General features: G+C 46.4%; 1 protein-coding gene across 10 annotated transcripts in view; it reads left to right on the top strand.

Annotated features, from left to right (window-relative positions):
* Positions 1-19,573, top strand: part of NPAS3 (neuronal PAS domain protein 3) — a 927,347-nt gene that overhangs the window by 888,530 nt on the left and 19,244 nt on the right. For all 10 annotated transcript variants that reach the window (XM_070053760.1, XM_070053764.1, XM_070053762.1 and 7 more), the window contains 2 exons: positions 10,944-11,137; positions 14,900-15,006. In XM_070053760.1, coding sequence (XP_069909861.1) covers positions 10,944-11,137; positions 14,900-15,006 — 301 coding nt within the window. The remainder of the gene's footprint in view (positions 1-10,943; positions 11,138-14,899; positions 15,007-19,573) is intronic.

Below are 19,573 nucleotides of genomic sequence, written 5' to 3'. Positions count from 1 at the left end.
TAGGCATCCTGTAAAACCAAAAGATAGAGAGAGGTAGCTGCCTTCCATATCTAAAATAGTTGTTCCCCCCAAACGTTTTCCTTTATTATCAAAATGCAACCATTTGTTTTCCCGCAGCCCTGTAAAGTGAACTGGAGGGACTAGGGTAGGCCACCACCCACCCACCCCACCCCCCCGCCATGAGGCTGTCCCAGCATTTTCTCTCAGCAGCCGAGGGCTCCCTGGACCCACTGACTACACGCCCAGGAGTGCTCAGTGCATGGCACACTGCTCCCTCTGGCCATTTGTTGCAGGTTACAGTGTCCGGGCACAGATTCTACCAGCAAATTCAAGAGAAACGAAGGCTACAGGGATGAACTGCAAACACCACTGGGTGTTAAGACGTTGAGGGAAAACACACAAGGGCGTTAAGCAAGGATAAGAAATGAAAAATACTTGATTTATCATCTAGCTCTCCCAAGAAGAGTCCATGGGCTCTAAAGAATATCCATGCAAATACTATGGGGTTTCTTCCTGGGGAAGGAGTAGGGGAGGTGGGACTAGGGAGCCACTTCGATGCACTGCCCACTATTAGCTTAAGAGGAGCTGCCCCTCTCCCCTCAAGGCAGTGAGCCTAACCACAAGGGGTTCCAGGAGCCCCCAGGGTGATCCCCCTCCTCCACATCAAGTGGTAGAGGAAGAACGGAGTTGCCCTCCATGGTGGTATCCTGGTCCTCCTCCTTTTCCAGGAGACTTTATAATATAAAGTAACTGAATCAAATGAAATTGGATCAGATGTGTCGAGTTCAGCCTTCTCACTTTGCCCCTTAACAATTTATCGAGGTGTTTCTACCCATGGTCCTGTTTTATTAAATGATATTTGAAGTGTTCCACTCTCTGAGAAAATGTGGTTTATATCCTTGGCATACATTTACATAATCTCATTAAGGAGATCTCAGCAGCTTAGTTAAACTATCCCAATAAAAAAATAAAAATCTTATCTTTGGTAGAAGAAAGACTATTTTCTCCAAAGGGAACACAAAGCAAATATGGGGTCCAGGCACATTTTGAGAAGGTAATGCTGTAATTGTAGTTACATTGTGTGTGTGTGTGTGTGTGTGTGTGTGTTATGTCTCTGAAGTTTGTTAAAAGAGATGGATGGGAAGTAATTGTTATGTTTGGAGGATACAGTCGTGTAGAAGAAAATGCTGTGGCTAATGTATTTTAAATGTGGGTTTTAAAAATAATTTTGTATTTGTTGCCTTAGAAAATGTTTGTGCATTTAAACCAAAAAAGGGGAGGGGGGAACCAAGGGTGATAAATTACCAGCAATCTCTCAGCTCCCCACTGAAGCCATCAAATTAAGGGTTAACCTCCCAGGATCCTCTGAATTAATCAGGAGCTAAGCCAGGGGCAGGCTGGGGGGAGGGGACTGGTGGAGCTCAACCTCCCCCAAGAGGCTTCCAGCACAGCAGTGCAGCCCACTGTGGTGCGGCCACTGAGAGAACGCAGTCCTTTTCACAAATAAAGGGGCAGGCCCGGGAAGCCTGCTGTGATGCCACAGCAGCCAAGGGGTCCTGCTTGGCGTGAGCCGGTCCCCCATTTTCAAAGACCCACAAGGCAAGGGGTCATTTTTCTACAGAGTGCAATTTTTTTTTCAGGACAGATTTAATCATAAATATGTGTTCATCTTCCTTTGCTCCCTGAGTAGGGAGTCTGGGTGTGCCTCTCGGTCACATGGAGCTCTAGAATCATCACTCAAGGCTGCTCTAGAGAGGAAGCTGCAGCTAGGTGGACCGAATGGTCAGCCATCCATGGGCGTGCCAAGCACTGGGATGCTTGCTGAAATGCAGCTTCCCAGGCCCCTCCCTAAACTGAGAGGATCTCAATTTGGGGGAATGAGGCCTGGGACTCCACATTATTAATAGGCACTCCAGTTCTGTGCACATTCTTACCTAGGGCGCAATAATCAGACATTGTTTTTGTTTAAAAGAAATCTCTGATGTCAATATTAGGTGTTTTCGACTTTCCAGGTAATAAAAAATTACTATTTCCCTCATATACCAGCCTATGTAGACGTCTTAGTTACTTGGGAACTGGGCACAGTGGGGTGACTCCATCTGCAAACATAAGGACACCCCTTCACGTCCTCCTTCCCGTGAGCTCACGGTGTCCCTGAGACTGGACACTGCCCATGCAGTGGTAGCCCTTGAATCCAATAGGACTGGTTTCGTAACTTCAGTCGAGACTGTGCATGGTACCCAGTGTCACCTCACTGTCTTCACTGTCTGTAAATAAAACCCATCTGACTCCCTCTGTAACTCTTGCTGCTCCTTCATCCATGAGTGCTAAATTCTACCCCATATCCCCGTCCAATGCTGAAGATCCCTAATCTTAGGGAAATTCTTCAGGAAAAACTCCCAGAATGACTCTGAAGCATCCACCTGCCTCCTGCCTCCATAACTGTCGCCTGATCGAGCTGATGACAACATCCCAGGACCGCCTTTCTGGTAGCAGCCTCTGGAGCCCAGGAAATGTCTGCTCATCACCTGCTTCCTGCATCTCACCTCCCCTTTGACAAGTCAGCCTTTCCCTATTCAGTCTTGCCTTATCCCCAATTCCTAAATCCGCATCGTGACTGAGGAAGGAGCCCGCAGTTTAGCTTTTAGAGTCAGTTTCTAGAACTCAAATCTGAGATCCTGGAAAGGGAGCTTCAGTGGTATTCTGCTCTGCCTGCCACAGAGCCTGGGCCTCCAGCCAGGAGCCCTCTTCCCCACTGCCCTGCCTTCCACTGGGGGCCGTGTCTGTTGCTTGCTTGTTTGTTTCAGACCTTGTGCAAAGGTGTACATGGCAGGAGTCAGACAGAGGCAGAAGGAAGAGCTGTCAGGGTAGATTCTCCAACCCCCGAAGATGGGCTAAATCCTGGAAAACCACTCCCTGAAAATGTGCAAGAAGTCAATTTGCAGGAAGGCCTTTACATGAGGCTGATCCTCTCCAGCCGGTTTAGATTAAGTTGTGATGCTGTGGGCTAGATGTTTAGGTTCAGTAGACCTGGCTAAGTCCTTATCTTTCAGCAGGTTTGGGGGCAACACATAGCCCTCCCATCACTTAAAAATAATTAGCTGATTCTCCCACCTGAGCTAGTGAGTTGATGATCTGTATGCTGAGCCAGACTTCTACAGGGGGAAAAAGAAAAGAAACCGGAGTGCTGGAAGGAAGCTTAATTTTTAAGGTAAATTTGGATTCCCTTAAAGGACAAGTGAAATATCTCAGAAGACCCTCTAAACCTAGCGAATCCCTCGTTTTCTCGTGCCTGCAGCCTTTTTTGTTCCCCTAGTTGCTCATCCCTATTTGTACTTTGCATTATATGTGGAAAATAATGCACATGCTACTTGGCACTTCCTTTTGATAAAGGAAGAGTTTCATAACATGAGCACTGAGGTTTATTCCTGACAGAATGGAGAATAGCTTCCAGATGTATTTTTCTGTCACGGACTGTCTTTCCTTACATTATTGACGGAGGGGAGGTTTTATTCAGGTCTTTGTGATGGGCTTGTTTCTAATGAGAAGACATTAGGGGAGCCCATCCACATGTGTGTCCCAAAGAGACGAACGAAGGGAGGATGCGGCAGGCAGAGAATTAGCTATTGGTCCAAGCACTGTGGCTTATGCACACTCCCCCCACCCATCCTCAACTCTGCAGATGTGCGCTGAAGCCATCACATGCAGCCACGCACTGAATCACAGAAGAACAAAGTCAGCCGATTATTCTGTACTGGAGGACAATCACATCATGCTAATTTGGACATTTTTATCGGAGCGGGTGGGATTACAGCTCAGAATCCCGTGCACGCTACTTCACTGTTGCTGGCATCCTGGCTGTGCTGTTTAATGTTAGAAAATTCGGAGAAAATAAGAAAGAAAGGACACCTGAGGATAGAGCGCTCCTACAAAGTTGGTTGGGAGGCAAAGGTGCTTGTAGTTTCAAAAATGTTTTTGAAAAAAGTCTGTAGATTTTTTTTTCTTTTCTTTTTTTTTTTTTTTTTTTGGACAGGCAGAGTCAGACAGTGAGGGAGAGGGAGAGAGAGAAAGGTCTTCCTTTTCCATTGGTTCACCCCCCACAAATGGCCACTATGGCCGGCGCACTGCACCAATCCAGAGCCAGGTGCTTCCTCCCAGTCTCCCATGTGGGTGCAGGGCATCCTCCACTGCCCTCCCGGGCCACAGCAGAGAGCTGGCCTGGAAGAGGGACAGCCAGGACAGAATCCAGCGCCCCAACCAGGACTAGAACTCGGGGTGCCAGCGCCACAGGCGGAGGATTAGCCTAGTGGGCTGCAGCGCCAGCCTGTAGATCAGATTTAAGAGCAGGCTAAAATGAGCCTTTGGAACACAGGGGCAGTTTTTACCCGGCATTGGCTAAAACCAAAGCACTGTTCCCAACTCAGAGACGACCCCTAAAGTCCATGTTGGTTAGCTCTGAAAGCAGGCTGCATGTATCCCCTGCGGGGTACACTCAGACTCATGGCCCCGTCATGAGGTTGTGACTGTGCAGGTGGGCTTATGCTGTGGCGCAGTCATGCCCACTCCACAGAATTCTCTAGAGGAGAGCAAGAGCCCTAGCCAGCATCACCTCATTTCTTTCCACCATTTTACATCTGAAGAAATCCTAGTCTGCCCTAACTAGATGACTTGCCAACATTACCATAACGAGGGCTGAAATCAGAGGTCTTATTTCCCAATGCCACATCTTTCCTACTCCACAATATTCCCTTTGTTTTAAAGCAGCCACTCTGTTATTGTTATAGTATCATGGCTCAGACGTATTAGTACTTTGTGTCCAAATCCCTTCCTATTCACTTGTCTAACTCTACAAGAAAGCTGTACCCATTCTTTGAGGTGTCATCAATGGAATTGGAGATGCTATGGCTAACTTGACGTCGATGTTAGAATGGACTTGCAGATGGAGAAAAAGAGAGCTTAGGGCTTTCAGCAGATTTTATTTGTGAACACAGTAATTATGATAGAGCAAGAGAAGCTCAGTTTAAAGAAAACCACAAACATGAGCTGCCTTCAGCTACAGGCCCTAAAAGGGAGGGAAAACCCTCTGACACTCTCCTCTTGCCTATGTCTTCTCCATTGGTACTGTCACTGGATTTCTTGGTTTTAACCTTCACCTCCAGCACAAAACTGTACCTTCAACTCTCAATTATCACCACCCAAGTGCCCCAGGATACCTCCTCCTAGACCATCTCCCCAGGCTGCTGAAATGCAAGCTGTGCACAGGGAAACCGTCTCTCTTGCCACACTGGTCAGCAGGTCTTGCATTCCCAATCACCAATTAGCCTATTGGCATTGCCTTCATCCTATAAGACACACTTAGACATCATGGTGCTGTCTCCTCTTCCCATTGCCAAAGCCGGTGGATGGCCCCTGCCACTTTCGGGCCACCTCTGTCTTTTCTCTTGCAGATATCAACTGCAGTGCTCTTGGAGGCCTGGGCATCCCCAGTAGATTCTCTTTGATGCCCCTTTGTTGTAGCTCTTTGGAAACCCCTTTTACCACTCTAAGATCCTATCTCATGTCAACAAATTCATACCAGTTTCATGGAGCCTTCCTGAACCATTCAGTGAGATGTATTTCTTCCTACTCTGAACTCCTAGAGATTGGATTCTGTAGCTTCCAGGTGGAGTACACTTGTGAACTGATAAACAAGTTGAGTTTACACTGTGTGCAGGCATATACTTGGGCATTTTCTATATACATTTTCACTGAATCCTCTCAGCAGCCCTACAAGTTCTGTAAAATAGGTAGAAATAGTGAGGCCATTCCCTACACCTTGAGATCCATATTTAACTGTTCTTGGGAACAGCCTGGACATGGGGACTTGTAAAGACTCCTTGGGTGTCACCAAGGTTAAGAACCACTGGTTTAACTCCGAACCCATCAGCAAGACGGTCTCAAATAGTTACAATCACCTCTGAAGCTTTAAAAACACAAGCAAATGCTGGGCCCAGCCCAGTCTCACCAAAGTACCAAATTAGAATCTCTGGAAGATAAAGTCTGAAAGTTTGTCTGTTTAGAAAAAAAAAAAAAGGCTCACATGTGACTGTGTCCCATCACCAGGATTGAGAACCACATTCTCGATCAGACATTGCAGCTTCCTCCTATCTTGACCACATTAACGTGGTCTTATGTCTTGCGCCACTAGAAGGTCTGTAAACTCATCAAGGACAGATTTCCATCTGATGCTCATTGGTATGTTCTCTGCACCTGGCAAATGTCCTTCTGCACAGTATGTTCTAGAAACTAAAGAATCCGGAAAATGACTTTTGCTAACCTCATTAAGAAACCATGAACACCTCTGCAGCAGGCAGCAGCCCTGTGTATTTTCTCAGGCTCTTCCTCTTTGGATTCAATTAATCAAGATGAAAAATATTTGGGAAAAACATTGTGTCTGTACTCAGCAGGTGTAGACTTTTTTTCCCTGTCATTTTCCACTAAGCAATACAGTATTAGAACTATTTACATTTTTATTTGGTCTTAAAAATATTCTAGAGATGATTTAAAGTATATGAGAGACTGAGTGCAGGTTATATACAAATACTACATCATATCATATAAGGGACTTGCACAGCCTCAGATTTTTGGTATCCACAGGAAGGTGTTGAAACCAATCCCTCTTCAATAACAAGAGAAGACTATACTTACTCTTTGCACTTTTTTTTTTGACAGGCAGAGTTAGTGAGAGAGAGAGAGAGAGAGAGAAAGGTCTTCCTTCTTCCGTCAGTTCACCCCCCCCTCCCCAAGTGGCCACTACGGCTGGTGTGTTGCGGTCGGCGTGCTGCGCCAATCCGAAGCCAGGAGCCAGGTGCTTCCTCCCGGTCTCCCATGCGGGTGCAGGGCCCAAGCACTTGGTCCATCCTCCACTGCCCTCCCGGGCCACAGCAGAGAGCTGGACTGGAAGAGGAGCAACCGGGACAGAATCCGGCGCCCCAACCGGGACTAGAACCCATGGTGCTGGTGCCACAGGTGGAGGATTAGCCTAGTGAGCTGCGGCACCAGCCTGTACTAACTTTTTTTTTTAAAGGCAGAAAGAGAAATGGACAGAAACCTCTGTCTATTGGTTCACTCCCCAGATGCTCACAGCAGCCAAAGCTGGGCCAGGCCAAAGCCTGCAGGAAGCCAATGTGGGTCTCCCTTGTGGGTGGCAAGTACCACTGATCTGCACTTTACAGGCTGTGCATTAGCAAGAAGCTGGAACCAGGAGTGGGACTGGGACTCGAACCCCAGTATTCCAATACAGGATGCAGATATCTTAGCAGGGTCTTAACCTCTCAACTAAATCCTGCCCTGTGCTAGGGTTTTGATCTGGATATCCTAACCTGGAAAGTAAGCAGGTCACTTCAGTTCCTTGCATATCACAGGTGCGTGGTCGTTAAGTGCCAGAGCTAAGATTTGAAATGTAGCTCCTGTTAACAACACTCTCTTCTTTTTTTTTTTTTTTTTTTTTTGACAGGCAGAGTGGACAGTGTGAGAGAGAGACAGAGAGAAAGGTCTTCCTTTTGCCGTTGGTTCACCCTCCAATGGCCACCGCGGCCAGCGTGCTGCAGCTGGCGCACCGCGCTGATCCGATGGCAGGAGCCAGGAGCCAGGTGCTTTTCCTGGTCTCCCATGGGGTGCAGGGCCCAAGCACCTGGGCCATCCTCCACTGCATTCCCTGGCCACAGCAGAGAGCTGGCCTGGAAGAAGGGCAACCGGGACAGAATCCGGCGCCCCGACCGGGACTAGAACCCGGTGTGCCGGCGCCGCTAGGCGGAGGATTAGCCTAGTGAGCCCCGGCGCCGGCCCAACACTCTCTTCTTTCTATCTCAGACCTCGAAATCAACTTCTCAGGGAAAATTCTATCTATGTGTATGTGGGTATGTGACATGCTGCCAGGTCTGTTTCTAAAACTGGAACATATCCTATCACCTGGTGGAAAACTCTCTCTGTTGGCATTATGAAATGAATTTGAAAATAAAATGTTTAAGCCTAAAAATTAATTGTGAAACCTAATGGATATCCTTTTCTTCTCTTCAGTTCCTCCTCCCTCACCCCAGACTTGTGTACAAACACACCCTCTGACTGTTGTTTGACAGTCTTGACAACTATTTAGTTCCTACACTGATAATTCTCTGAGTTTTCCCCCCTTCTAGTTCATGATGTTTCTCAAAGATTTTTTAAAATAACCTGCGTTTCTGATTGTAAATGCAATTTTTAAAATGTTCACATACAGTTTGCTGAAGGTGATAAACTGGCATCTGCTATATGCTTCTACTGTTTCTTTCAATGTGAATGCACATACAATGCATACAGGCACAGCGAAGTTGAAATGACTCTCCAACAAGGCCTGGAAACTGGGAGAGCAGGCTCTGTTTGCCATTTCCAAGCTAAATGACTTTGGACAGGGAATGAGCTTTCTAGAATTTCCTCCTCTAAAAAAGAAAGGAAGGGGCAGGCACTTGGCACCAGTGTTCAGGAAACCTGCATCCCATCTTGGCGTGCCGGGGTTCTAGTTCAGGCTCGGCTCCCAATTCCAGCTTCCTGCTAACACAGACCCTGGGAGGCAGAAGGTGATGGCTCAAGTGGTTGGATCTCTGCTGCCCATGTGGGACACCCAGAGGGAGTTCTTGGCTCCTGGCTTCAACTTAGGCAAACTCCATCTGATGCATACATTTGAGGAGCAAACCAGCAGATGGAAGATCTCTGTGTGTGTGTCACTCTCTGCCCCCTTCCCATGCCTTTCAAATAAATTAAATAATTTTACATTTTTAAGCATACAATTCAGTTGTTTAAAAAAAGATGAAAGAAAAAGGGTCTAATTTTCTTCCAAATAGGAAATGTTATGGTTCTTTTATAACAGCAAGTCATTTATTAGACCTCAGGTCAACACTGAATTACAATGTGGTCCTTATCTGTCCTGGTTGATGTGTTGAAGGCAGAGACATTATAACACAATCCATGAAATTAGTTGCAGCTTATCAGGTGCTCACACCTCTGGGACTTACTTTGATTTTCCTAACATGTTACTGCCAAATAGTCACTATTATCCCCATTTCACAGAAAAGGAAACTGATACACAGAGAGGCTAAGAGACTTAGCCTGGGTAACAGACTCAGGAAATTGCAAATCGGGACCCTCCCGGATCCTACTTGGACCCCTTGGCACACCACGATGGCCACAGGCAGAGGCCAGATTGGGGGCTGGGTGGATTTGCCACGCTAGCATCTCCCTGGGTTGCCTGTCTGCCTCCCCTAAACGTTTCCCTGTCCAGATGCCTTTAAATGGATCTGGAGTAGAAACCCAAGTGAGGATTTATTCAGCCTATCCTTCCCACGTATGTGATTTCCTGAGCATGTATAGGTCTGTGTTCTTCCAAGAAGCTGCTTTTTCCTGAGAAAACAAGACAGATAATGATAAATGAGCATCTACGTGAGTCTAGCTGCGAGGAGGACCAGGGAGTGCTAACGCCCATCCTGTGAAGTTCATCCTGTTTCTTTTAGCGATTTCTTTATTAGTTAATGAGGTCTCGTGAAAATGTGTGTCTGTGATGGTGTTTGAGCATCCTTGCCTCTAGGAACATTCTCAAATATTCATGAAGCAGCTCATCTGACCAAAGCTTAAAGCGAAGGTGCATTAAGTATGAATTTACTCAACTTCAAATGTGGGTGGTCGCAAAGCTTCAGCTGAAATAACCTCAGTAATCCTTCTCACTGGTGCTTCCAGACCCGCAGCTCTGGGCACACAGGTGCAGGGTGACGGGAAAGACATATTATTTAGAACAACTCGGACTCCAAAGGGCAGCCCCCTAAGCTTTGATCCTGCCTCCTGACTGACAGGCGTGTGGCTCGCTTTTGGAAAATGGAATAACTTAAGAGAAACAAAAATAAAATGGAAGAGGAGACAGCAGCTGAGCCTCTGGGAAGGAGAACAGACCCCCGCTCAGGTTATTTCTGGAATGTGAGAGGCCTGCTTCCTCCTTTGGGTCCTTATGGCCTACAGGGAAAAGTCCAGTCTTGGTAGCTGGTTGGTCACTCAGTGATGCATTTGGAGAGGCGAGGCGAAGCAAAGGTGGAAACTCCATTTGGCTGTTAAGCTGCGCCCCACGGTGCAACAAAACACAGCTATCACTTCTGTGGCATGGTTCTAGAGGGTCCCATGCACCATCGCAAGAATACGGATAGAATTCACACAGCAACCTCCAGGTACTCCCTAAATCCATCACCCCAAGGCAGAACCAAGCAAAGCCTCCGTAATTTTCACCTTTTTTATCATTGTTTTTATCTGGCTTTTCATTTCCTCTAAATGTTGGGGGTGGGGTGAGGAAGATGTCTTAACGCCGCGGCTCACTAGGCTAATCCTCCGCCTTGCGGCGCCGGCACACTGGGTTCTAGTCCGGGTCGGGGCACCAGATTCTGTCCCGGTTGCCCCTCTTCCAGGTCAGCTCTCTGCTGTGGCCCAGGAGTGCAGTGGAGGATGGCCCAAGTGCTTGGGCCCTGCACCCCATGGGAGACCAGGAAAAGCACCTGGCTCCTGGCTCCTGCCATCGGATCAGCGCGGTGTGCCGGCCGCAGCGCGCCGGCCGCGGCGGCCATTGGAGGATGAACCAACAGCAAAGGAAGACCTTTCTCTCTGTCTCTCTCTCTCACTGTCCACTCTGCCTGTCAAAAAAAAAAAAAAAATTCAGTGTCAGCCGCGCAGTCCTGCTGCCTCGAGAGATGCTCAGAGGGTAACATCATCTCTTGTCTCTGTCTCTCCACGAGGACACCGAGGGCACCCTGACAGCCATGGCGACCAGAGGCGATACAAGCTTGTTTCCACTGTTCCAGATGTAGTTGTGCATATCTCAGAAAAAAAAAAAAAAGCATACTGTTCCATTCGGGATGCAAATTTGACCCGTGTCCTATACTTAATTTCTCTTCCAGGTGATTCACGTAACAGGACGGCTCCGCCTGAGAGTGTCGCTGTCCCACGGGAGGACGGTCCCCAGCCAGATCATGGGTCTCGTGGTTGTGGCTCACGCCCTGCCCCCCCCAACGATCAATGAAGTCAGAATTGACTGCCATATGTTCGTCACTCGAGTAAATATGGACCTCAATATCATTTACTGTGAAAATAGGTACTTCGTTTTCCTTTTCGTTTGCCCTGTTGCACGGTGAGCTCTGGTGAGGGTTAGTGTGTTCGGCAGTCTGAAGGATGTTAATCACCCAGTGAGGTTCATTAGAAATCCTGGTCTTGGTTTGAATAGCTGCTTGGACAGACACCAACCATGCTTTTTATGTGAAATGTACGTTGCTGTCCTGATTTGCATTAAGGACAACAATGGAGTGAATTGAGACACCCAGACATCCTTCTGCTGCTACCAAGAAGGTCTCCCTTGGCTGAGAACTCAAGGAGAGGTCAGGGCTGGGAGGTTGTGGGCAAAAGGATGCAGTAGAAGAAATCTCCCAGGGCCCATTTCCAGCTCACTCAAGGGCCCTCCCTCGTCATGAGCAGAGTCCACACAGACACGGAGTACAGCGGCAACCAATGAGAAGGCAAGGTCCCCGAGACAAAACAAATCGGCAAAACTATTACAAAACATCTTGCCATCCTGAGGGTTGCACTGTTATAACTGAAGAAAAGCTGACTCACCATATCAATGAGTTGGCAGTTCTTCCTCAATACTGAACTTTTACAAAAGTACATTTTTAACCTCTGGTTGCAAAGTTCGCTTTTTCCATTAAGCACAAAGCAAGGGACAAGGAAATGGGACCATGGCCGTCAGGCACTTCATAGAGAAGTCACCAGCCCAGCAGCAGACTGATTCTGAAGACAGGATTATGGGGTACAGGGAGAGCAGTGGAGACGAGGTACCAAATATTAGCCACAGAAGGAAGCTCTCGCAATGTCATCCACCATAGGGTGCCACAGAGGGGGATGGACTGAGCCACTGGGGAGTAAGATTTTGTGGCAAAGATTCTTGACAGGCTTGAAGGCCATATATGTTCACTGAGCCCTGTGGGTACCTTCGGAGGGGAAATGAAAAAGCAAAATGGTCAAGTGGCTTGGGCAATTGATCTCTCCCAGAGCCTACCAAGAGGAAGACAGACAGTCCTGTCTGTAGTCTGTCAGGTAGCACTACAGATGTTCTGATCAAGTTAGAAACTGCCTACCATTTCTGGCCAGGATCTGACTCTGAGCCAAGACTGCACCAGCAGGCAAAGACACCCATTTGGGCCACGAGTCTTCAGTGAGGTAGAAGCTATCACAAACCTACCACTCTCGGTCACTAACTCCCAATCTGCTTTTCACGTCTTATGGTCACTTACTACCTGTTTTATCATCATGACGACACACCTGGGTGTGACTAAGGTATTCTGGATTGACCACAGGGTATCGGGAGAGATGAGTTTGCCAAAATAGTTAGCTGGAGTTGCCAAGTAACAACCAAGAGAGCTGATATTTACTGAACACTTAACTATACATCGAAGCACCTGCACCATCTCGTTTAGACTTAACTGTGGCCACACTTGCCAAAAAAGGGGCTTTAGCCTATCTACCTAACTTCTAATGATTGCCTGAGCCCAAATGTCTCTTAATTTTCATTCCTGTGATCAGCTGATTAAATCCTCTGACAAGCTCCGCGGGCCCAAGTGCCTCGTGGTACCACTCTAGAAACTGAGATCATTTTCTGTGACCTGCTTTTAGCATTTTTCTACCCATTAACAAAAATGCTTGCCACCACCCACTATTATTCCATACAATCCAGCGTGATTTCCCAACTGGCAGTGATGGTAATTCTGAAAAAGACCTGTACTCTCAGGTAATTGCATATTTGATAAGAGGAGTAGGCCTATCAGGTTCCAGGCATTATTTTCTCTTAATTTGAACCCCTACACCATCCACGTGGGTAGTTCTACAGATGCGGAATCAGACCCAGCGTGAAAGATGGCATTCTGACCTTGATAAAGGTTATCTTTGGGTTCTGACAGTTACGTTAAGAGGTCCTTGAACACTGGGCTGGTCCTGCTCCCCATAGTAACAGGCTGTGGTACCTAGAAGAGTTCAGTCATTTTGAAAGATTTAATTCAAATAAAGGAAAAAGACATCGCTCCCCTTAAAAAAAAAAAAGAGTGGCTTTTATTATGGGGTTTATTATTTAATTAGGGAATTGTTAACGCAACTCAGGCTCCCTCCTTGATTCTGCAGAGTATTCTTCTCTGCTTTCCCTCCGACGGCCTCGGGCAAAGCCAGCATCTGATGCTTTCAGAGGCGCTGGCACATTCCAGAAACACCAAAGAGGGCCTTTTAAAAATACCCTCGTTCCCTCATTTGCAGAGAGGGGGTGGGAACTGTGCTGGAAAACAAAGAATGGTTTTAGGAAAACACTGATCTGCTTTGTACCAGAAAACCGTGGACTGCTTAGAAAATGTGCCTTTTGATTTCCCCAATTAATCATATCTTACTACGAACTCCAGTGTGGCCAAAGATATTATTGACATTTCTAGACATTAAGAAGTTCCCTCCCTGAGTAGGCTGCTTAGTGATGTTCACCAGTAGTTTGTTCTTCTTGCCCTGCTTTGGGGGGCCGGACTCCACTCTCCCACAGTAATCTCTTCCATTTTTTCAACGTGTCATTTCTCAAGGCACATATGTGACTACAGCATCTGTCGTACATCATAAAGAAACATGGGAACACGGGCAAGTAGGCACCTGGTCCAGTGGGTCCCAAGCCAGCTGAGATGCCAGAGTACCTGGGGGCTGTGTGTGCTTCCAGCTCCTGATCCCGGCCTCCTGCTAATGCAGCCCCTGGGAGGCAGCAGGGATGGTTCCAGTGGCTGCATCCCTGCCTGGGTTGAGTTCTTGGTGCCTAGCTATGGCCTCTGCCCAGCCCCAGCCATTACAAGCACTGGGGGAGTGAACCAGCAGATGGGAGCAGGGGCTCACTTATTCTCTTTCTCTCTCTCTGCCTCTCAAATAAACTGTTAAAAACACAGGAATAACTAGGAGAGTAAATTAAACAAAAAATACATATATTCTGTTGTGAACGGACCACAAGGAAGCTGGACCTGGTGAGACAGAGGGTCATGAGCATTTTGACATGTTTGTGGAAACCCAAACGAATCCCCCCAGCTTGCTTTCCAATTTGAGTCCTATTTTTCTGTGCTCTACCTGAGGACATTGACATCTGGGCAATCAATGACAGAGGCTTATACACACACACACACACACACACACACACGCCTGGAAGAGCTGCTGAAATGGTTTACAAGTTTCTGTGCAGAATCCGCCACAAAGTACCAGTTAAAAGAGCCAGGAGCTCCCAGATGACTAAGACTAAAAAAGATAATAACCCCAGGCATCTGTATGTCTCAGCATTTAAATTATATCCCTTGAAATGCCAATTTGGACTTTGTGCCAAGAAGCAGTCGAAGCCCTTTTTCATGGAAATACCCCATAGAAGAGCAATCTGTTTAAATGAAAGGTGTCTCTAATCATTTGGTATAAACATAACATGTTTTTATTTTATTATGTAACCTTGAATTATCTTGGCCTGTAATGAGGATCTCGCATTGTTCCTGATTCTCATAATTTCATGGAATTATGTTGTCTAAACGTACATTCTAGTGCCAGAAAAGAAAAAAGAAAAGAAAAAAACCTATCTAATTATTTAACTACGATTGCTTGATCTAGCCCACTGCCTACTTTTTGAAAAAGTCTGTTCCACACTAAAGAAATAATCTTAGCTATGAAAGGGTTTGCCCTCAAAGTGCCGGGTCCCCACAGGTATCCGGGTGGGATGAAGATGTGTCAGTGGCTCTGGTCTGTTCCTAAGGCATTTGACACTTTCCTCGTGTGCCCCCTGTCTGAATGGCAGCCTGTGTTCTTGTCTCGCTAGGATTAGTGATTACATGGATCTGACCCCCGTGGACATCGTAGGCAAGAGATGCTACCACTTCATCCATGCCGAAGATGTGGAGGGCATACGGCACAGCCATTTGGACCGTAAGTACCTCCTGCGAGGCGGAGGGGGTCTCTCTCTCTTGCTTCTTTGGTTGCAGTACTGATTTTTCCCTTCATTCCTCCTGTGTACATCTGCAAGAACTGTCGGCATGCGGTGAGAAGAAGTGGACATAAATCACTTCCACTTGTGTTAGGATTAGATTGCGAGTTGGACCTCAGGCCCAGAGAAATTGCCGGCTCTCTAGGCACTCACCCAGAATTCCGTGGTCTCTTGGGCTCACACTCTCTCTCTCTCTCTCTCTCTCTCTCTCTCTATCTTTCTCTCTTGCACAAAGTGGTGGGGCACCTCTGTCTTAAGTGCTTCCTTGACCCTTTCATTTTCTAGAGAGCAGCTTCCTCTCGGAAATTTGTAGCCTCAGTTTCAAAATATACATGGGAGAAGACAAGTTCAAAGAGGCCAGAGCTTCATAAAAATGTCTGCTTGTCTGGCCACAAAACTGGGGCAAGGCGGAAGCCCGGGAGGCAGGGCTAAAGCAATGCCACATGGACCCAACAGCTCTCAAAGGCAGTGTCTGACCCTGTTGTTCCGGAAAGAGGGTGAGTCAGGGGAGCGGGTACCTCTGTCTCCCAGTTTGAAGCACAGGGAACCTAATGGCAGCTCTCTCAGTCCAGCACCCAGATCCTGACCCACAAGTTGAACTCTAGGTGACCAATCATGGCACATGAGCACAGCAAGACCAGCTGTGTGCTGGAGTCCAGGAGTCACACGCCAGCATCACCGCGTGGTGTTCCCTCGCCGGGTGGCCCGGAGGTTATCTACACCGTACACAGAAAGAATCTGTCAAGAGCACTGATGTAGTGAACTACCTAGGAAGCAGGTGGCGTCTTCCCACCGGAAGTCCTCGTTATGACCATTCCATAGACTTTTCCTGCAAGATGAGGGCTCTGCCAGCTATATTTCTAGAAGGTTCTAAGCCCAGTTCTGAATTTGCATTTTTAAATACATGTGCAGTGCCACAGATGACATGGTACAGCTTGGTGCTAAACCATTTAGGTAACTAGCCGGGTGGCTCTGCAATTTCCTCCTTCCCACTTCCCGTCAGGACAGAGGAGAGCTAGTTCCCATCTCCTGCCTTTTGCAATTATTTCCTTATTTCAAACTCAGATCTTCAAAGGCATAAAGGAGACACTGAGCAAGCAGGCATCCCCAAGGGGTAGCATCTCCTCCTGCTGTGTTTTTAGCCCAGCATTAGCGACACTGACGTGGGACCAAGTTCAATGTCAAATTCTGTATGTACCACACCTCTGCACGCTGCTCTCCAGTGGATTCTGTTCCCAGCACTGAGCACGTGCCTTCATATTGCTCACCAGGGATTTGGGGAACACACTTGTTGCTAAGATTGAATGGGTGTCGTGTATCGCAGAAGCAGATGGCTTTTCAATTAATTGGGAGAAAAAAATGATGCTGTTCCCTGAAAAGAAACATCAGGTTCTTTGTTGCCGGGAATTCAGAGAAAATGGGGGGTGGGGGTGGGGATCAGGTCCTTTGAAGTAGGCCATGGCTATATATACTTTAGAACAGTATAGGCCAGAGATCAAGGCTTTAAAAAGGAAAAGGTGGTTTTTAGGTCAGTGTCACAGACCATGTATGTGGGGACAAAGTGGTGTTCTCTCATTTTGAATTCTTAATTAAGATCTAAATTCAGACTCCTAACACTGACAAAAACAAAATCAAAAACACCTTTGTCACCCTCCGTTATTCTGAGTGTTCGGAAAACATCACACTGTCTCTCCAGGATTTGATTTACAGCTTGAAGAAATATAATTCCTCAGGAACAGTGAGTGAGCTGGGGCACTTCCATTTCCTCCCAGAAAGCAAAGGTCTCTAACTAATACGCTTGATACCACTCTGTCGGTCCACTGTTCTATCATTGCCAGTAGCCTGCATAATTTGAGAGTGCTGAAAATAAACCACTCCACCATTCACCATTGTGTTATTCTCCTAATTCTCCTGGTATCTTGCCAACTAATAAACAGAGGAGGCATACTTTCAAAAGCTGTGATTTTTTTTTTCATTACCTGGTATTGACATACTGGCTCTTGCTTTATGACTTAACCCACTAACAATGATTGAGTTCACTCTTTTAACTCATACACATGACTTCTAATTTGGAGTCCTTTTAATAACCTTAAACACATGAAAAACAAATAGAACGAGCTGATAATTCTGCACAGTAAAATACACTTCACATATTTAGCTGTCATGCTGTGGAATAACTCCACAAAGTCAAGTAGCACACAATTAGTAAAACTGTAGGGGGAGGAAAAGGAGTGTTTTGATCCTGAAGAATTTTGATCCTAATCAGATTGAAATTTCAACATTCTTGTAGTGCTTAATATCTTCAGTCACACACACACACACACACACACACGTGCACACACACACACACAAAATCAAACTAATTCCAATGTCAGGTTTCACATTCTGCGACTGAAATAAAATGTTAAAATATACAAATGCATCTCGCTTTGTACAATAAACACTAACATCATTATAAAGTAAGATTGAGTCTAAAATTGTGTGATGGAATGTCTGATGTTTACCTAATTCTCAAACCAAAGCCAGCCCGGTAACAAAATGACAGAGCATGTAATAAGGCTTGGTTGTGTAAACACTGGGAGAAAAGGCAAAACGCCAGCACAGCATCTTGCTTCTCCAAAGCCCTAGGCTATTACTGAAGGAGGCCTCAACTGTGCTGTCTTGGCAGGGGAAGGTCATGGTGACATAGAATCAGTTCAAGAATAAGATAGAATTCTAAAACAAAGGGATGGTTAAAAAATAAACCCCATTAACTATTTAGCTTTTCTTCCTAGAGCTATTGGCACAATTCCTGGTTCTGCTCATGTAAGACAGGTTTAAGCCATCTCATAGTATTTCTGAGATTTTGTGTATCTATCTGATGTTCCTATTTATGTATACAGCTTTTTTAAAAAAAATGCTATCGCTCTTAATAACTAAAAATGCTGTCGTTATCACTTGTGTTTTTTTTCCTCACATAGGTATCTGTAAATCCATAAAAATGAACCTGTGTCTAGAATAGGATAAGTAAAGGGAGATTCTTAGCTGTACCAGCGTTTGACAATTCTGATCAAGCAGACCAGGAATTTTGGACCACCCCTCTCCCACTAGGTTAATTCAAGATGCCTCATAGTTCACTGGATTTCTCTAAAGACAGGATCACATCGTCAATGCCAACATGGTAGGTTAGTGAAAGGCTGGGATTCTCAAAGAAAGACTCCCAAGGGAGCATCAGGGTCCCATGCTTCACTCAGTGACCAGATACTTCTGCGATTTTTTTCTTAAGGCTAATTGCATTGATTGCTCAGGTCAGATTGACTAAATACACCTTTCAAGGTCAACATTTCAAACCACTCATATGATGACTTATTTGGGTGTCTTTAGCTCTCCATCCCCCTCTCGTTCTCCATCGCTCAGGAGGGGCTGACCTCCAGGTGATCAGCCAGGTCTTCCCAGGGTCCTCCTCTCCAGTCACCCAAAATGTCTATGTCCCTCTCGAATTGAGAGGGCTTTCGGTGCAACCGTCTGCCATGCTACCTCCACCTCTGCCTATATCCTGGAGAGCAGAGTGCTGAGCCAAGGCAAACACCTGCTGTGCATTTCTCTTTATTCCTGTTCAGTCCAGCTTTTTGTCTGTAGATGGAACTGAATTTGTCCTGAGACACTCCTAGGGTCCTTCCTGGGTCAAATTAGCAACAAGTCTGTAAAATCTTCAAGAGTGGCCTGTGGGAACACTTCCTTTCTCCTCACCAGCCAGGCTCAAGGCTGTGGACCCGTGGGATTTCAGATGGCTTAGATGTGGTGGCAGTTTCCTACCTAGCACCTTTCCTAGTAAGAGGAAACTCTGGAAGAATCATTCCAGAAAAAGGGAAGGACTTCCAGAGTGTCTGAGCCCACATGGAATTAAAAAGTGTAGCCTACACGATATATGTGGGGAGTGGGTATTGAAAAAAAATACAGTAGCCCAAGTGTTTATTTCCTAATTACCAACTTCTATACTTCTTAACAGAACTAATATACAGCTACCTGGCATAATGCATTCCATGCTGTTTTGCATCAATAACCCCTCCACTTCCCTCCTGAAGGCGTCTCATCGCCAAATGCAAGCAGACTGCTTAATGCAGGACTAATTAGTATATCCCCTTCCAGTCTGCGGGCCCTCCATTGTAATTCCTTCCCAGCTCATTTTTTTCCACAACCGAGCATCAATCAAAGTAAGTGCCCTGCCTGCCTAGGCAACACAAGATGTCCTCCATGCATTTGTCATCTGCCACACAAACAAAGGGGGAATTTAATTGTTGATTTGGGTTTGCAGCCCCTGAACGCAGTAAGAGAAGCTGCAAGAGAGGGAAGAAGGGCAGGCGTGAAGGTTGATGGGTGGACCACAGGCAGGTAACAGGGGCACTTTTTTATTCCTGATCTTAGCCTTCCTCAGAGCGGGGCATCTCGGGATTTAGCTGCAACCTGCTCATTGCTGCACTTCTTTTCCCCCAAAGCAAATGAGTTGTTACCAGTTCTTCCGTGTGAATA

This window comes from Oryctolagus cuniculus, chromosome 12 (assembly GCF_964237555.1).
Source record: "Oryctolagus cuniculus chromosome 12, mOryCun1.1, whole genome shotgun sequence".
NCBI lineage: Eukaryota > Metazoa > Chordata > Mammalia > Lagomorpha > Leporidae > Oryctolagus > Oryctolagus cuniculus.
The sequence above is the reverse complement of the archived record's forward strand: the minus strand, read 5'-3'. Positions and strand labels throughout refer to the sequence as shown.